At 37.0% G+C, this 19,499-nt stretch overlaps 1 protein-coding gene across 12 annotated transcripts in view; it reads left to right on the top strand.

The window, feature by feature from the left end:
- The window catches only part of MAGI2 (membrane associated guanylate kinase, WW and PDZ domain containing 2), a 735,815-nt gene that overhangs the window by 627,200 nt on the left and 89,116 nt on the right, over positions 1 to 19,499 (top strand). For all 12 annotated transcript variants that reach the window (XM_051637734.1, XM_051637680.1, XM_051637697.1 and 9 more), the window contains one exon: positions 16,603 to 16,634. In XM_051637734.1, coding sequence (XP_051493694.1) covers positions 16,603 to 16,634 — 32 coding nt within the window. The remainder of the gene's footprint in view (positions 1 to 16,602; positions 16,635 to 19,499) is intronic.

Genomic DNA, 19,499 nt, shown 5'->3' with positions numbered 1-19,499 from the left:
AGGGTTGTCAGGCACTGGAACAGGCTGCCCAGGGAAGCTGTCGATTCACCATCCCTGCAGGTATTTAAAAGACATGTAGATGTAGCCTTCATGTAGATGTAGCCTTCAGGGACATGGTTTGTTGGTGGACTTGTCAATGTGCTATGTTAACAGCTGGACTTGATGATCTTAAAGGTCTTTTTCAACCGAAAGGATTGTATGATTATTTCTACTGAGGTTGTTCTTAATTAAGCAAGAGATTTATCTTGTAACTTATTCATTGTATACAAGACTCAACTTTATCAAGCTCTTTATCCTAACAGACACACATTAGGATGCATAGTACTAAACGAAGAACCAGCTATATGCCATTTCACGCAAAATGGCCTTTGTTAAACAGTCATCTCACAATAAATACTTGTGAATATACATTTATACAGGTCATTAAAGGCAAAGAAGCTGAAACTGTTTTACATGCTACATGCTTCTTCAACCTATCTTCCCAGGCTTGCCTTGCAACACCTGCAGCCACACTCACCTCAGCTGTTACTATCAGGGACCCGGTGTAAGCTACAGGGCATCCTTCCTCATCTGAGCTGGGTAGCCAGCAGGGATCCCTGTATGATGAGGAAACAAGCATCTCTACGGTGCCGTTCAGCTACTGTAAACATCTGAAGTAGCTGAAATGAATATTCTAAAAGAGCCTATTCTTCCTTGTTTATTTTTAAAGATTTTTAAACTCACATGCCAGTGCTTCAAATTTTTATTTCTACTCATATTTGGTCAGGTGAATCCCAGTTTAAATATACAAAAACAGTTTGATTTCTAGCCTACACTAGTCAAAATAGTTACCACTGCAGTTACTGTTAGAAAATAGGCACTTGAAGATGATGACTTATGTCATTTTAATCAAGCATTGCTTAAGTAGCTGGTTCTCTGAGTTTGCCCAACACACTCCACTAATTACAGAGGAGTCTGTCTAAGGATCTCAGCTGAGCTGCCCAGTCAGACAGAGTGTGTGAGGTGAGTCCTGCCCACACACCAGAGGCAAGCATGGAATAACTGAGGGTATTTTTAAAATCCTATATCATCAAAAAAATTGAAATCTGTCTCATGCATGATAGCTAAATTTGAAATCCCATTTATTCTACCACAGAAAGTAACCTGGGTTTCCCTATAAAAGGGAAGTGTATGCTTTCAGTTTACATAAATATTCATCTAGTTATTAATATTAAAATTTTTATTATAGAATTTAATTGTTTTTATATAATGGACTTGTGTAAGGCTTTACATGCAGCAGCCTCACTCCTTACTTAAAAATTGAAAGAAGTAAAATTGGTATGACTTACATTCAGTTCAAAAATTGATTAGCTGTTTGATCTTATAACATAAGTAGGAAATCAGTGATGGAACTTATTTTAAATGAGCTTCCTCTAGGATAAGTTCTTGGCTTTTGCCTACATTACATTTTTTATGAAGATCCTGTAGAAAACATAAAATCAATACTGATAAAGTTTGCAGATGGCAGAGAGGTTGATCCATGTCATTGGACAAATGACACATTACTGGTAAGGAGCTGTGTGGAATACTTAATAACTAAAGCATCAGCAAACAGGAAGCATTTTTATGCAGTCAGTGTAAATTAGTTTGTGAAACACAGAACAAAAATGCCCAAGCCCAAACTTACCAAAGTGCTTTTCAGTCATTATGGATAATCAGCTGAGCATAACAGCACAATGAAAAAGGGAAATTCAGCACAATTTGTTAAAATAAAACTTACTGCTTATATATTTTTCTCAGCAAGAGCCCATTGGCAAACTATGTTACTTCATTTATTATGACTGTTAACAAAATCAATGAGCTCCTGTTCCAGATTGTTTTTCCCTGCTTCTTAAGTTCGTATTTGTTTTTCCGTCTTTTTTTTTCCATTTTCCACACTTACTTCAAAGTTACTACATGACACTTCCACCTACTATGCAAATATCAAGCCTCTTGCAGAAGTCTTATCTTTAACTAAAGTTTCTATTATTGTTAGTAATACATTTAAATTGGGATTTCTCTAGGGTTTTCAATATAATTCTTCATTAGCAAAAGTAATGGCTGATTCGATTATCCCTGTACAAGATAGATGGAAAGGAGTTTCCTTAATACCCTGTTCCCATAATATGTCTTGTTTCTTGTGCATAAAATTAAGTGTATTGTTTCAGAATTTAATTTCTGTCAGCAGTCTGGCAAGCAGTCGTTCGTTGCCAGCTTATAGAAACGTAAGAAAAGGACTTGGCTTGGGAAAAGTGGTCTAAAACAGAGCTAAAATGATAGAAACAAATAGTGAAGAATTAGGAATTCAGAAAAGATGTTTTGGATCATGTAAACAGTTGTCTAAGGAGTCATGTTTTAGGCTGATCCTTTTTTTCAGCAAAGAGAAAGCATAGTCCCTGACCTGAAACACTCTGGGTAACAGAGTTTACTACCTATAAAAATGCTTGAAAGACATTTATGATTACTATGAGAATCTATTTACTTAAAGTGGCTACAACCATCTTCTATGTCAAGTAGATAATAGCAGTCTGATGGAGAGCATCTAATTGCTTTCTTCCAAGTATATATGTTACTGACCTTACTTTGAGAAGTACCTGGGTCAGGCAAGTCCTCCAGCAGTTAAGATCTCCTTGAGGTCCTCTTCATGAAGAGGCATTTCAAATGGTTGTGAGATCTGAACAAGTGGAGGAGGACTCAGAGAAAGTGCTGGATATCTGCAGCCTGATCCAGGAAACCTGCTGAGAGAAGCAAGAAGACATATAGACCTCAGAGGGAATGGATGAAAATCTTCTGGGAACTGGACATATTCTGCACATTGCAGATCAAAGGCTTGAATGCTGTAATTCCAACATCATTTCAGCTCTAGGGCCCCCAACATAAAAAGGACATTCAGCTATTGGAACAAGTCCAGAGAAGGGCCACAAAGGTGTTCAGAGGGCTGGAGCACCTCTCCTATCAAGACAGGTTGGGACAGTTTTGATTGTTCAGCCTGAAGGAAAGAAGGCTCCAGGGAGACCCTATAGTGGCCTTCCGGTACCTGAAGAGAGCCTACAGGAAAGCTGGGGAGGGTCTTCCAAGAGCTTGTAGTGAGAAGAAAGGGAAAAACAGTTTTAAGCTGAAAGAGGGTAGATTTACGTTAGACATTAGGAAGAAATTCTTTGCTCTATGGGTGGTGAGACGTTGGCACAGGTTGCCCAGGGACACTGTGGCTGCCCAGTCCCTGGAAGTGTTGGAGGCCAGATTGGACAGGGCTTGGAGCAACCTGGTCTAGAGGGAGGTGTCCCTGCCCGTGCCAGAGGGGTTGAAACTAGATGACCTTTAAGGTCATTTCCAACCCAACCATTCTATGATTCTGTGATTTCTGTGTCTATTTAAATGTGAGCTAGTAATGAAAAAACAAAATTACAATGAAATTCGATTTCAGAGATTTTTACAAAAAGGGAATGTCCTATTGCACCAGATATATAATTTGGGCTGAAGTCAGTAAAAGAGCCCCAAAAAGAAATATGCTGCTACCACTTTCCCTTTTGCTGCTAAAAACTAAGAAGATTCAATTTGGAAATATAAGCAGATCTCAAAGAATAATAAAAATAAAAAATTAATAATAGTGGCTTAGAATGGAATGTACTAAGTAAGAAAACATTTGCTTTCTGTGTTGGAAATAATGTTTCAAATTAAACCCAAAAAATTTAGGAAAGAAAAATGAATGCCTCTGAAATTGTGCAGTTGGAGGATCAAACTTAGTCTCTAGAAAATGAGTATTCACCGTAATTTTTTTCCCTCCCATATATTGTCTGAAAGATGAAAAACCACAATGTAACAAGAGACATTTTTGTCATTAAATCGAAACGCATATATTGCAGTGTTGATGTAAAAGTTGCAATTCAGTTGCATTTCTAACTCATTCCTACTAGCGAAGGGATGAATAAAAATTCATCACTTGTGTTTGTGCACAGAGATACCCACTTTTATTCATTAATATGTGATAGCTACTTGCACACTGTTGTTTTTTTCCAGTTTTTATTAACAGTAAATAATCTTTACCAGATTAAGGAGAGTTACAGTTGTTTGTCACATCTCCCATTTAGGGTCTTTCTTTGTATAGCAGAACACACTGCTTTCAGAACATTCTTTGTGAAACAAGTGTTCAGTTGAGGATCTGGTATTTGTTTGCTTTCTGATGCATATTTGTTAGTATTTTCAAATTGCAGCTATAATTTCTGAATTATTAAATGTTGAGCAGCTAAATATATAATGTTGTTGAAACTATAATGGAATTCTAATTGGTTTCCTCTAGCCTTTTTAATATTATCAAGTTTAAAACACCTCCTACAAATATTAAATCCTAGACCCTTTGAAAAATTTCACCAAAAAGAACATCCACCAAGTAACAGAGCATTTAGTCTAGAACTGTCAATTGTCTGATGGATCAAAAACTTACTTATGGTATGAGAAAGACCTGCTTATAATAGGATTGTTTACTTCAGGCTCCATATTATCAGGAACATCTAATATTTAGTGATCACTATGGCTTAGATGATCCTGCTAAATATTACATGGTCAGTACGTATTTTATCTAGAAATTAAATAGAAATTGCATGTGAGATCTGATTTTCTTTTTTTCCCACTGAATTGTAATATATTATGGTCATTATTCTGGAAATGCAGCTGCTTTTCACAAAAATGGCTTGTGCATCATCATTCACCAATGAAAACTCCCTTTGCCAGAAGAGTACTAACAAGGTCTAATATGAATCAATCTTTTCCTTCCTATTCCCCTGAACTAGGTCATTTGTTGATCCCTGTGACATGAATTATGCTTTTAAAATTAGCTCATAAGTGTTAAAAACAAAACCAGAACCAAGCCAGGGGCATATTCCCCTACAAACTATTTGCCACCCTAGCTGACTGGGGTTATACACCAGCAACTTAGTATGGTGACTGGGTGAAGAGCATGTAGATCTACCTTTAGTGGCTTTTTTATTTACCTATTATTTTTGGCACCCCAAAAAAAAGTATATATCATATCCAATTTGATGACCATCACTGACTAATTGTACTGTTCATTCCATTTTCTTCAGCCAGTTATGACCTTCAAGCATAAATTCATAGTTTTTGTTTTGTGATCATCTGGGTATACTGAGGTATATGTGTAAACTGAGGAAGATGTTTTACAGATCGAAAGGCTACATTCCATGTTTGCTTTCTTATGCACTAAATTATGGTTTTTATAAAATGAGGGGCATCCATGTCAGCTACCATAGCAAGTCTCCCTAAAAATGTGAATTTTTAAGCTTAGGGCAGCTGTGAGGTCCTCAAGGTGCTTCATGGTTGTCAGCACCATAATCTGCTCTGTTTAACTTGTCATGTTTATGTACTGTTTCAATTTTGTCAGTATTGAGGGGCTATTTCCATTATGTTAGAAGTGTCATCTAAATCTCAACAGTCTGAATTCAATTTATGTTCCTCTGAGAGACAGAGTACTGTCACAGGAAAAAAAAAAAATAAATTACCTATTCACAGTTTTTCTTGCTTTTGCTTGTAATACATTCATTTAATACTTATCACATCCCAACTATCTTGTCAGGATCCTTTATCGGCATCATTTTTCAGTGTTCTCTCTTCATTAACTTTTTTAAGTACTGCACATGACTATATGTGACCAGCACACAATCTAAACATCATAAAATTCACATCAATACTGTTCCTCTCTCATCAGACTTAAGAACACAGCCTTTCTTTATGTTAACTGCTCATCTCCAGACCTCTGGGAATTCAGAAACATTTTTTTGCAAGCCAGGTCATCTTGATCAATTTGTCATACTTTATACTCTTCAGTGTTCCAAACTGCAATAGTTTCAGGCCCATTAATCAGTATTTCTCTCTCACTTTTTCTTTCAAACTCCTGTGGTCTTATGCTAAATCCTAGTGTCATTTTAATGATTGTGATTTAGATAACTGCAAATCTTTCACTAATTCATTTGTGTTCTTCTTGATAAGTAAGTTGAATACTGAGAATTACCTGCTGCCTGGGTGAACATGAAAGCGAAGAGATTTATCTCTACTACGTACATGTCAGTGTGGACAGTATTACATCTTTTGCAGCCTAAAGCAAAGAGAATTACCAACAGGTGCAACCAGGGAAATGAGAGGTTAGAAATTCACTGTTCTCTTCACACTTAGTTACTCCTCAGACATCAGCCTTCCACTAACATCCCTTGCTAAATATTCTGCTTTCCTAAACTAAATTATATACTTTCACAGCTAAAACTCAACTATGCAAAACTTGAATCTTGTGATAAGTTTCATTTTCCTGTTAGTCTTTTCTTTCATGGTCTCCCACTATTTTTCAGTCTGTCTGTTCTACCTGGATTTCTATAATCAGGAATAAACTGGTTTGTCAAGCTGGTGGGAAGGAGCAGGAAATTGGAATGAAACGATTACTTTGAATAATGTCTGGATCTGAAGAATCAAATAAACTTGCTATTGCTTATCCCAGCTTCCCCCACTGTGGCCAAGTGGCATGATTACCCTTTCATTATGTTGCCATCAAGTGTTTATCATTCTGCCGTGTGGTATGAAAATGAGCCAATTACAGTTAACACACCTGAGCTCCTGACACTTCCCATTGTCACAGAAGAGATTTCAAAGGCAAATCCATAAAGTTCAGAACCATGCTGACAGCTTAATGCATATTAAACACAAAATTCTGAAGTTACTACAGTGTAATTTAATAGAGATAGAAAGGCAGTCAGATGAAACCTGCAAGCTCTCTCAGTCTCTGGTATTTACCTTATTTGTTCCTTTATGATGAACTTTTTCCTGTGCTCCAAAACCTCAGAGAACTCAGGAGGAGTGAGACTCTGAGCACAGGTCTGGTCTCACTAACAGATATCCAGGAGCATCTGTGATGCACTGGGGTATCAAGAAATCTTCACTGGAATGGCAGGGTCAGTGGGGGACTCAAGATTATCCAGGGTGACAACTGAAGCTCTGATGTCTCACATAGATTCTGTATTGTATCTGCCAATCCAGCACAGATTTCTGAGTAACATACAGTATGCTGCCTTTGATACTAGACTTCATGGTTGTGCATCTGCATTAAGTCCCTAGTTCACAGACTATGACATCAAAATTTAGTTTTCTGAATACCAGTGTCTAAATTTGGTGCAGGTGTCTATGTGTTCATTATAATTGACGGGGGCTTCAATAAACTGCATCAATGTAGGCATCCTATACCAATTGAGATTCCCTTGGCTATTCCACCTTACATCCCACCTATAGGTCCTGTGTCAAAGCTGGCAATGCCATGAGGATACATATTCCAACTCAAAAGACAGAAGATGATGATGAAACTGAACTGATGTCTGGAAAACTATTCACTAGAAACAACAGAGTCCAGGCAGGTTTTCACCTCACACTGTGAGGATACCATCTCTGTTTGGTTACTGGAAAACTTTCTAGACTCAATTTTGGCTGTTCTTCCTCAGTTGCATGGCTCAGCCCTACCCTCAATGTGCTGTTTTTCCTTCTCCCATTAGACTAAGGCATTTCATTGCAAGGTCAGAAAATTCAGAAATAGTCACAGACACCGAGGACACTTCCATATATTTATCTGATTTTATTCTGATCACTGTTTTAGGAATAAGATTAGCTGCTTTTCAAATGAGGATCAGGACACAGAGAGGATAATCCTGGAAAGTCTGTGAGAGTTTAGGAACAGACATCTGAAGAAGGGGGTAGCTGGGAGAAAACATAGAAATGATGAAAGAATTTAGAAGAGGAGGAACTGGCAACATAGATATCAATACTAAATATCTGGTGACTCCTTTTCATCTATGCCTTAATTTGAAGAATACATATAATCAAATAAATGGATTTATTATTGCACATTTTTTCCCCCACACTTGCTGAAGACTAATGTATTGTCATGAAAAGGACTGTAGGACACTGTGTACAAACAACTTATGCTCCATCTACATTTTAACAGAAAATATTTGGAACATGTCTTGATATTCATCGAAGTGACATGCCATAATGTAAACTGAGAATTCTCTAATGTGCTTAGAAAGTGTAAAAGCTTAAATGGGAGCATATTCTAAACACATGAAAGAGCCAAGACACTGGCATAGCTAGGCAGAGTTTCTGACTGTCAGAGAGCTCTGCAAATACAATGCAGTATTCCTGAACTTACTTTTGAAGCTTAAATTAACTTTCAGTAAAGCCAGGCTGAGCTGTCAGACGTTCTTAGCAAGCATACCAAGTCTTTATGGCTATGGCAACACTTGCAGACCCTTCTAGAAGCAAGTCATGAGCTGTCAGGACTCTGAAGACTATACATTATGTTACTCATTCAGTGTGTGTGGCATATACAAGTCTTTTCACCTTACTGTGTCTGCTGTGCTTGGAGAGAGTTGCTTGCAGCAATGTTTGCCCAAGATGATGCATTACTGGCATTAATTGCTCTTGTAGTATTAGGGTAGTACAGCAGAGAGTGCAGTCCCTAACCTGGGCATATGAAACACTGATTTTAGCAGCAGTCATTGGACAACACACATGAGCAAAACTAGAGATTCTTCAGGGAAAATTTCCTTCTGCCAAAAAAAAAAAAAAAAAAAGGATTCTTTTTCTTGTCTGTACAGGAAAATAACCTTGACTTTTTCAAGATGATGTCAGAGTTTACAACCTGTGAGCAAACTCCTGAGATCTTTCTCCACTCGTGATGCATTAGTACCTAGGCATGCAGACTTTTGCTAATTAGGTTATTATTTGCATAAAATACATATGTTATGGGCATCAGTGAGGAAAGCAGCAGTTCATCTAGTACTACTTGCAGTTGCAAATCCTAAAGCAAGATATATGGACTTAAGGATTTGAACTTCCAGCATGAGCTGTAGTAAAATACAAGAGACAAGGGTCTTCCTCCATTCCAAAAGGTGTCTTTAAGGCATCTTTTTCTACTCCAAGTCATGTTGTCCCAGTAAAATCTGTTCTGAATTATATCTCTATTCCAAGACATGGCTGTCCTTCAGATAACATGGTTTGCTAACAACAAGGAGATAAATCTGTAACAGTGTAACACTATTCTGGTAATAGGGGCCAGAAAAGAGAAGAAAGTTCATGTGATAGTGTCACCCAGTGAGACATTCCAAATGTGTTTAGTGTCAAACTTTGTCAAAAATAATTATCTACTCTTGTTGACCACATTCAAAGCTACTTGTTCAAAAAATGTATTTTTCATTTTCAGATATTGTAGAGATTTTTTAGTATTTTTCCCAACTGTAATATATTTAAGCATCAAAAACTGTCACTGACAGTGTTGCATTTGCCTCTGAGCTATTTTAGCTATGATCCAGAAATTCTCTGTTTCACATCCAGATTAATCAGAAAGAGGTGGTATTTAGTTTGGTGGTTTTTTCTAGTTTCATAAATTATTTTAAGTCTCTGACTGATAAGCAATTCACAGAGCTGCAGCAGCCAAGCAAAATAAATAGCTGTATGTCCATTAGAATGTAAATGAACTCATTACTATGCCAGCTTCTGACCTTTTCTGATCGTTGTATTCTCACTAACACAGACTCTTTGCTATTCATGAAAGTGAAAATTTAGTGGTAGCTTGAGATTCTCTGGTGTATTTTAGAGGAAATTCTCTTAGGCATAGGTGACTGGTAAGGGTCCCAGCTTGAACAACAAGAACTTTTATCTTTCATTACTTTCAATAGCTCTCCTTTTTCTGATTATTTGTGACAATCTGATTATTATTGAAAAATTGTTGCTTAAGAAGGCTAGGTCAGTGAAACATGAACTGCACAAAAAGTGCTCCTATGTATAAAAGGTTGAATATTGATTTAGTGTCTGATCTCACAATCAATTGAGTTTTTGTCTCAGTTCTATAGACTTCAGTGAGATGAGATCAGATTTAATTTCCTAAGATACTCCTCTTCCTCTATATCACTTCTGATAAACCTCTCCTTGCACTTCACGCTACTCATCAAGAAATCTGAAAGTTTGAAGCAAAGAAATATAGACTTGGACTCATGATGCCCCCAAGTCACCTGGAGAAGAGATGAGCCACAGAAGGTGGTACACCAATGGGCTCTAGAAATCCAGCTCACTTTTCTGTAAACTGTGATTACTCTTTGCCTTGCACCTTCATGGAGTGATTATGTTAGCAGAAATGTATTCATCCTTTGGAGTTACTTTTCAAAGGTGTAGTAGACCAAAGAGAGTTAAAAATAGTGCTGTTTTGAACTGGAACACTACTTCTATAGTAGACTTACTTGGCTTGAGATCAGGAGCAATGGAGTAGTGGAGCATAAAGCAAAATGCTACCACAAGCAATGGCTGGAGACCAGCTGGTACTGTTGCAAGTCTCTTTCAGGCAAAACTGTTTAATAACATCTGGGCATATGTATGTAGTCCTGAGGAAGACAGACCTACTTAACAGTTTTATTAATCTGAACCTGCTCTGGGTATAACAGCTGATGACTGTAACCAGCCTTCATCTCAGTGCAGCCCAGTGCTACAGGTGTTACTTGCCATGCTGCCGGTCTGTAGCCTGCTGCAAGGGAAAAGGCACTGGTTCTAGCCATTTATAATGTTGTGGGGCTGACCAAACATGGTCGGTCATTCGTCTCACTCTGATAAGGGATATGTTGGTTTTTTGACCCATTGCATTGGGTGTCATCCCAACCAAAGACCAAATGGATCCTGCACAGTATGGCAGCATCACTGAAGGACAGCTGACAACAGGACTAACTATGCTTGAAAAGCTAGAGCTCCCAGCCTTCTGACACCTACTCTTTATTTCAAGGTAATTCAGCTTTTTGTCATTGCTAGAGTAAGAGCTCAATACTTAAAGACGTTTGAAAAAGATGGACATTTGAAAAAATACTATGTGGTAATGACAGATTTTATTAGAAATAGAACTACTAATTCCCTATACATCATCTGATAATTTAAATATGGCATGACTAATTCAAACTTTTTAACTTGTTTTCATAAGTATTATTTCCATCTATTTTAATTCATTGCTTCCTTTTAGATTTTGGTTACTGAAGTATATAAATTGCTTGAATTTACTTGTTCACATTGATAGGATTTGTTTTCCTGGAAAAGAGAAAATATTTGAAGTATTCTTGAATTAATGCTGTCTATTTGTTCTATGTACACAAAAAAAAATGCCAACATTATTCCTCCCACCAGTATTTTTGGAATTTCAGCTGGAGGACATTTTGCATATTAATGATTGAGCCCAACTGTAGCTTGAGCTTTGTGCACCTAATCCAACCACATTTAGCACAGCTCAACAGAAGGCAAACAGACAGAAGGAGGAGCCAGATGTACCGTGAATGGTAAGAAGCAGTTCCCTGCATCCTGCTGACAGTGTACATAGAGAGTCTGAACTCTCAGAAAAGTTTTCCAGTTTCACATCCATTTGAAGTTGATGGGCATTTGCCACCTCTGCAACTGAGGCCCCACTGTAGGCAATTGATAGACATCTCAGGGATCCAAGAAAGAGGAAGAAAAAGCACAGGGAAAAAAAAAATCTACTGTTACAGTAAATTTATACAGTAACTTTCTTGAAAGAAGAAACTTTTACTGAATTGAAATGTTGTCACATGGACGTTGATAAGATGCCCATTGAGTCAGCTGATGTTGTGGGAGTGATCATCAGCCATCTGTTCATTGACTTCCAAGCATCTACATGAGAAAGGTCTGTGCAGAGCTCAGGCCAGCTTTGCTCAGGAAGCCATATGCAGCAAGGGTTGTACAGCACACCAAAAATTTAGAAGTTCAGCAAAAGCCAGTGGGCAAAACATTTGGTGTATGATCAGTGAGACAAGTGATGTGGAGGGAAGTTGACGTGTCCTGAACATTGCTTTGGATGAAAAGGCTTTATCTGTGTCACTGTTGAGTTTGTCCCTGCAGCACTATTACACACCTTCACTGCAGAAAAACACTGTTCCCAGACTTCAGTTTAATTACAAATACACTTCTACCACAGAGGTGAACATCATTACATCCTGTTGTTCGGCAACACCTGTGTTAGTTACTTGTGATTTTAAAATGTCTTAAGAACTTTTCTAGGAATCAATGCAAAATAGTGAGGAAATTGTCTAGTGGAAAAGAATAATGAAGATAGAAATGTAGCAAAAATGCATGCACCTGCCAGCAGACTAATAACCAAACACTGTTGTTTTTTTATTACTGACATTTCAGAATATGCCAAATTCAGAATTTTTACGGGGGGAAAAAAAAAGAAAAAAGCAAACAACCAGAAGAAATGAACAAACACAAAACCAATCAGACTCTATCTTGAAAATTCTCTATGTCCTGTCTGATAAGCTGCTTTCAGAAGACTAAGCTTTCTAATGATAAATACTGCCTGAAGTGTAAGGCATGTGCAATCTGTAAGCATATTTTGTTACAAAAGCATACTTAAATTTGTATATAAGAAGGAATAGATATGAGTGTGATGTGATTTGTGTTTTGTTGTAGGATATCTTCATTGAAAAGGAGAAGTACAGTAAACTGAAGCTGGAATTTGCCTTGATATGAAAAAAGGGGGAAAAAAAAAATTCCCACAAATACACTTGAATCCAAATTCTGATTTCTGTTACTAGTTGGGTTTTTTTGTAAAGTTACAACATCACAGCTCTGATTTCCAGGGATGCTCATTTTGGAAGGCGGTAAATATAATTTCAAAAGCAATGTAAAAAATAATTTTTCAAACTTTGTTTTATGAGAAAATGTAATTCTGATTTTAAAAATACATATGTTGTTACTTTAACTCAGTTTGTTTATTTAAAATGTAACAAAATTTGAATAAAGATGTTGGCCACCAGCTGCTGTACCTTATTAGACTTTAAATGGCCAACATTGAAAAATGTATCATTATATTCTCAAAACTAACTTTCGAGAAGTATATCAGGTTATGTATTTTATCCTCCCATGCTTACACATTACATTACACTGCACTAAGTGGTGACCATAGTATTTTCATGCTAGCATCTGGCTGAGTGGTGGTGGTGGCACGAGACAGTAGTCCCAGTCTCCTTTCCAAAACTAACCTGTACTGTTGCCTTTAGGAGTTTTAATAAAGACTTATTTAAAATGCATAGAAAGATAGAGCAGTCTTGAGAAAGTGACCCAAGTGGTGAAGCTATTATGAGAAGAGATGGCTGCCAGGCACATGGGAGAGCAGAAAGCCACTCATGGGAAAAACAGGCTGCATGAAGTTTCGTGGATGGATCTAAGTTGGTTTTTATTACTTCACATTTTAAAAGTGCACATGAATATGAGAGTGAGGATGTTTATATAATATTCTCAGCTACTCATTTTTTATAGAAGACATGACAATTTGGATAGTAGGGAGTTGGGAGTTTGGGGCAGAGAAGTGGAAAACTGGAACTGGGATAAGGAGTTATAAGAGCTTATCCAGTATGTGTGCCTAGTTAGATGTGAACTGATTAGAAGGTTGAGCAGAAGTTGAGTATTGCACTCTTTGGAGAACAAATTTCAGTCTTGACTTTAAATCAGTACTGAACTGATGCCAGTCTGCTGGGGTCCCACTGCCTTTGGTGGGGAATACTCACAGCATGTACTGAACCAATGCCAGAAAGTCAAGGGAAAATGTGGTGGTGTAATGTCACATTAAGTGAAAATCCACTGTTTCTCATTGCCAGCTGTAAATCTGGCTGCAGAAGGCCAACACTGCAGAATATGCACTAAATGCACACTATTAATATATATTTTTCAAGTGACCTTCCCAGCCTCAGTGCTCTACATGCAGGGTATTTAGTCCCATACTTATGCAGAACAGTATTTAAAGGTGAAAGTTAGAAGGGATCGTGCAGAGTACACAGGAAAGTGCATTTGGGTTTAAGCTTTCTCATGTGAAGTTTCTGTTACACTTGAAAAGTACTACATATGCATTATATTCTTCAGTTCTTGAATGTGCAGCAAGGTTTGCTTATATTTAAATACTAGTGATAATTCTGGACAACAATCATCCATAACCAGTCTCCTGTTGAATAACTGATAATGCCATACATTGTTTGCAGGTCAATTTTGGTTATTTTGGGGAAAAGGGCATTTAATTCTGCTGAGAATACAGGTGTTGTGTGAGGTAATATTAGAAGATATAAGATAGGATTTCCTTTATGGAACTAGATGTTCATCTACTTAGTCTTTGGTGCAGGTGAGAGACCATCACATCTTACATGAGGTCTTGGTCTAATAACTGGATTTAAATCTGAAGAACGGATTTCAATATCAGTTCCAAGGTTTGTTACCTGTAGAGGTTTTAGCTTCTAACATGCTTTTGTGCACATATGGAAATCTAATACTTTTTAAAAATCTTGCTTTGGATCTTTTATTTCTGTGGCATCATATATCAGTTAGTTTTCTTAACATAATTTATGCTGTGAATAAATATAACTTTTTTTTTTTCTTTTTTTTTTTAAGTGTAGATGTTGTCATTTGTATGTTGCAGTCTATGCCTGTAGCCTCCAAGCTAAGTAGTCCAAGTTCTCCTTCTTTGGGTGAATGGTTGAAATTTTTTAATAGAGCCATTTTGTAAACAAAACTTCACTTGTATATGTCATTACCTATTTCGTTTATAAGTACATACTGTATTTTTAATTTATAGCAAAATCTTCTGATAACTCCAGCAAAACATATTTTTAGGTGGAGACAAAAAAAAAAAAAAATAGACCTTTCCTTTCAGATAGATCTGAAGTAATTTTTTCTGACAGTATGTTTTGGAAGGTGCTCCGCTATCAATGGGGTGTTACCTGTACCAGTATTTTCCAAACACCAACTCAGTGTAGTAAGTTGATGTGAAATACCTTTCAGTAAACCTCCTCACAAGCTTGAAGTATTATCTTTAGCTTTTATATTTTTAACTTTCATTCTTATTAGTTATACAGAAAAATAGCTGGTAATAAAAAGGTAGCCATCTGCCACCCAAGAAGTTATTAAATAACTTTCTACTACTGAATCTTTAATACGGAGTGTGATGTACAGGGTAGATCTATACAGAATGCCTGTTCTGTCATCTTGAATTTGCAGCTGGAAAGAAATCTATGTACTTTTAATATAGCAGTTTTTATTCAGACACTGTGGACTCAGTGAATATAAACCTTTCCAGGTTTGCTTCTCCCAAAACGCTGTTTGCATAAAAGCGCTATCAGCTTCTACATCAGCATTACAAAACAGCCAGTATTGCTCTGCAAAAGGCTCAGTTGCTTTTTTGCTCCAAGATTTTTTCAGTCTAAATGAATTAGGTATCACAGCAGACAAAAATACCTCTTTATCAAAGAATTCTAGAAACCTTAAGTACAAATTGTGTGTAGACACACAATCTTAATTTTGTACAAATATAATTCCTGTTGTAATTTGTCTATAGAAATTTTTCCTACTGTTCATATGATTTTAATTTCTTTCTAGACTGACCTTAGAAAAAGAGACAATTAAGTCAGTACTACTCTTACAGCTTAACTCACTTTTGAATGAAAGAGCAGCCTTCCTATCATATGTCTCAATTTAAGCACCATTTCTGTTTGTGACAAAAAAAGCGAACTCTGTTATTAGCTTTTAATCTTACTTAGGAAGGTCCACAGCCTTTTTTTTTTTTTTTAGCTCTTCTTAAACTGAGAATGAGTGTTTTATTAAAAGCTATGCTGAAAGCTGGTATTTTTAAAGAATTGACCCAATATCCCTTGAAAGGTTTATTTTTATTTAATATGCTGTAAGCTTTTTAACTTTCTTCTGCTTAAGGTAGGAACAGTGTTTACAATGAGTTTTTCAAATTAAAACCTTTTATGAAAAGGACATATCTGGAGTTTTAAACATTTCTAAGCTACAGTAGTTGAAATTCTTGTAAGTCACTAAAGCAAATTAAGTCAGTAACTTAGGAAACCAAGGAAACTAGGTAACTAAGGAAAAGGAGATAACTAGTTGTGTAGATGAGGTAGTCATGTCTGATCTCTTACTGACTATGACAGAAAGACAGGACAGTATCAAAACAAGCAACCCTCCCAAGGCTTGGCTACCTTATGTAGTCTGATGAAACAGTTCCTTTTCTCCAGGCTTTTCTTCTAAAAAAACTCTCTTGTATCATTAGGTTTTGTTGATGGGATTTTCTGAATTGCTTCTTCTTAAAGGTGCGACTGCATTTGACACATCAATACCAGTTCATGTCATGTCTTATCCAATGTCCACCAAGACAATTGGAAGTCCTTTTCTTAAGTTCTTTTAATTTCAACTGAATCCCATGCTGTTCGTAAAGTATGGCAATGATCTCTATAGCTCCACTTGCATATATACATATGCATATATATATATATATATATATGCATATATATATATATATGCATATATATATATTTCTGTTTATATTTTTTCTTAGAAATTATCCCGTGTTTTGTGTTTTCACTCCTTATGTGTAGAGAATTTTCATGTATATCAGTGTTATAAGTGCTATCTGCAGACCTGAATGAGAACGGGAACACAGACACCACTGAGCCTCCACTTCAAGCATCAGAAAAATCTGCTAACTTTACTTTTTGTCTATTTCAGGTTTCTTTTCTCCGTGGAAAACTCCAAAGCCTGTAAGTTGCCTTTCAAAATTATACACATTGAGTTCATAAGATGACTATCATTCAAAGCAAATTTCCGTAGACTTTCACCTAACGCTCCTGTTCCCAGCTCATGAGATATCTCTCAGCAGTGCCCCAACTCTAGGTGAGACAGCATCAGGGGTGGCCTCACTTAATAAGCTCTGCAGATCTGTTGATTTGGGGTCTGACAGTGCACTTTGGAGAAAGGAACATCTTGATGTTAAGATGGGTGTCAAGAACCAGAAATACAGTGGCTCAAAAATGAGGGGTCTGAAGGAGAAGGCAGCAGAAGAGTCCAGCAGTGAGGCCTGTCTAGTTGGCCTTATTGGCAATCTCTTTGCAATGGACCACATGCACTTTTTTCTGGTTTACAAGTGCATTGAGCTTAACATCCCTAAAGCAATTGTTATTCTTCCTTGCGTTAGTAGATCTGGACCTGGAAATAGTGAGATGAGAGCTTGGACTAGCTAACTGAGGTCTAACCAACAGTTCTGTGTTTCTATGATTTTGACATTAAACCCCAAAGTATGGAGACTCCTGTAAGACTGTAAGCAATGACTGTATCTATCCTACTGCTGCCACATTATAATAATTTTGGAAGACAACATTCACAGGGTAAAACAAAATCATAATCTACTATTTTTAGTTGTTTGGCTTGTTTTGAGATTTGTTTTTGATTTGACTACTTGATTTAGATTGTAAAGACCTTAAAGTAGTGTATATCTCTCAACATAGGTGTGCAGAGGAAAAGAGAGCCCTGACTCTGCCTGCAGGCTTCTAAGAGCAATAGGAATAACAATAGCAATGTGGTTTTTAAAGTATTTATAGCTTTCTAATTTTGGTTGAGGGGCTGATATTTTGAATCCAGACAACTACACATCCTCTCATATTGGATCATGGCATGTTTAATGCATACCAAAATAATTTTTGTAGCTTGCCAAGTACAAACAGCAATTAATAAATCAGCTGATGCAACTTTATCAGACTGCTTCATCTAGTTGTGTTTTTTGATTCAAAAGGCTAGAGGATGGATGTGATACACTGGAGTAAGTGTCACATAAGTTTATTTATTCATCACAGTGAAAATAGACCTGACTTTTAAGGGCTAGCTTGCTCTCACCAGTTTCAGGTTCCTGTCTGACTGGGACATTCAACTTTTAATCTCAGGGAAAAAGTAATGTAATAGAGATCTTGGAACTTGCTTTTTGAAGATCCATTTTCAAGGACTTCCTGCCATCAGGGTTCACCCTCTTTACATACATATTAAATATATAAATACTAGCATTTGATGATCAGAGCCCACAGAGTTTTGTTATATAAAGAGTGTAGTAATTCATATTCAAGTAGCACTTGTGAATAATCAGAATCTAGAGTAACTACCTGAGTATTGCAGGTTTTCATATAATAATCTGAGGGAGACCAAGGCTCCCAGAATAATATATCAGCATTGATACTGCACCTGCATGCAAGCTAGGCATTCACAGCTAGCGTAGATTGGGGTAGTCTCAGCAAGAGAGTTTACAAATCAAGTTAAGGTAGTGTGCATTCCTCTGTCTGTCACCACTTTAACTAGAGATATAATCAGGCATAAATTTTTAGTGCCCAAGACTTGAAGAGAAGATTGAAATGAAGTGCCCCTGAAGCAGAATGTCTGCAGGCTGTCTGAAGCTGTAAGGCCAGCACCAGGAGGTTTAGAAAGCCTTCCCAACACCACCTGTATGTGTGTAACAGGGAAGAAAAACTCTTGATGGCCCCAAACCAGGTTTCTCTTCTGCTTGGGCAGCTCCTGCTGCTCCCCTACCCCTCTGGCCATACAGGGCAGAAGCACCCACCATTATTCAAAGCAAAAACAGGACCACGGTCCATTAGGTGGAAGAGGAGACAGGCTCCTCTCCCTGAGGCAGAGGCTCAGGGATGGTGCGCACTGCATCTCAGTGTGCTCAACATCCCAGAGTAACCTAGGCTGACAGAAATTTCCTGTGTTGTTTTGTTTTGTTATTTTAATGTATATAGGGCATATCATATATAAATATCATATGTAATACAATATGATTCGTGCAAAACAAACTTGAGCAATATCACCAGATCATTACCCCTACTTAGACTTGATGCCTTGCCCTCGACACCAGGCTTAATGATTTCCAAGAGTGCCCTCTTCATATGTGAGCTAGTGTTATGGTAATTCACATTGCAAAATACTATGTGACTGTTCAACTCATTTATATGGGTGTGGGAGATACAATTCCCTTTGTGTTTATCTTTTTATGTAATTATGTTAGCAGTATTACCCACAAATATGAACATTTTGCTTGGTTTTTAACTTCACACTTGAAGATTTAGAGCTAACCAGCAAGCAAGAATTATACATATGGGATCCAGTAGGATTTTGCCAATTAACCTCCAGTTTCTTGTCCTTCGTCCAGGGAAAAGTTTACTCATCAAATATAATTATATTTTCTTTTTTGTTTTTAAATCTTTCTTTAAATATTTTAATTTTATTCAGTTTCACATTTTGAAAAAGGTAAGTGTTCTATTTCTCTGGCACTGCCCAAGAAATTTGGTAACATTCACTGCTAGATAGACAGGACTCCACATGTCTTTCTACTTCATAGTGTTGAGATAATTATTGCACTGACTTGTATTCTTTTGCATATTCCTCAGTGAAGGTAAAACCTAAACATAAGTCTCCATTCTTTTCCTTGAGCATAAGGAACTTATCTTGAGCCCAGTTTTTCTTTCCTTTTCAGACACAGCGGTCACAATCAGGTTGTTTCTGGAGACTTTGAATTTACACTTCCATGCCACAATGATATATTGTAAATATATACACCCTGGGTAATCCCTTCAAAACCAGAA

This window comes from Apus apus, chromosome 1 (genome assembly GCF_020740795.1).
Source record: "Apus apus isolate bApuApu2 chromosome 1, bApuApu2.pri.cur, whole genome shotgun sequence".
NCBI classification, from domain to species: Eukaryota; Metazoa; Chordata; class Aves; order Apodiformes; family Apodidae; genus Apus; species Apus apus.
This window is presented reverse-complemented; position numbering and strand designations above follow the sequence as displayed.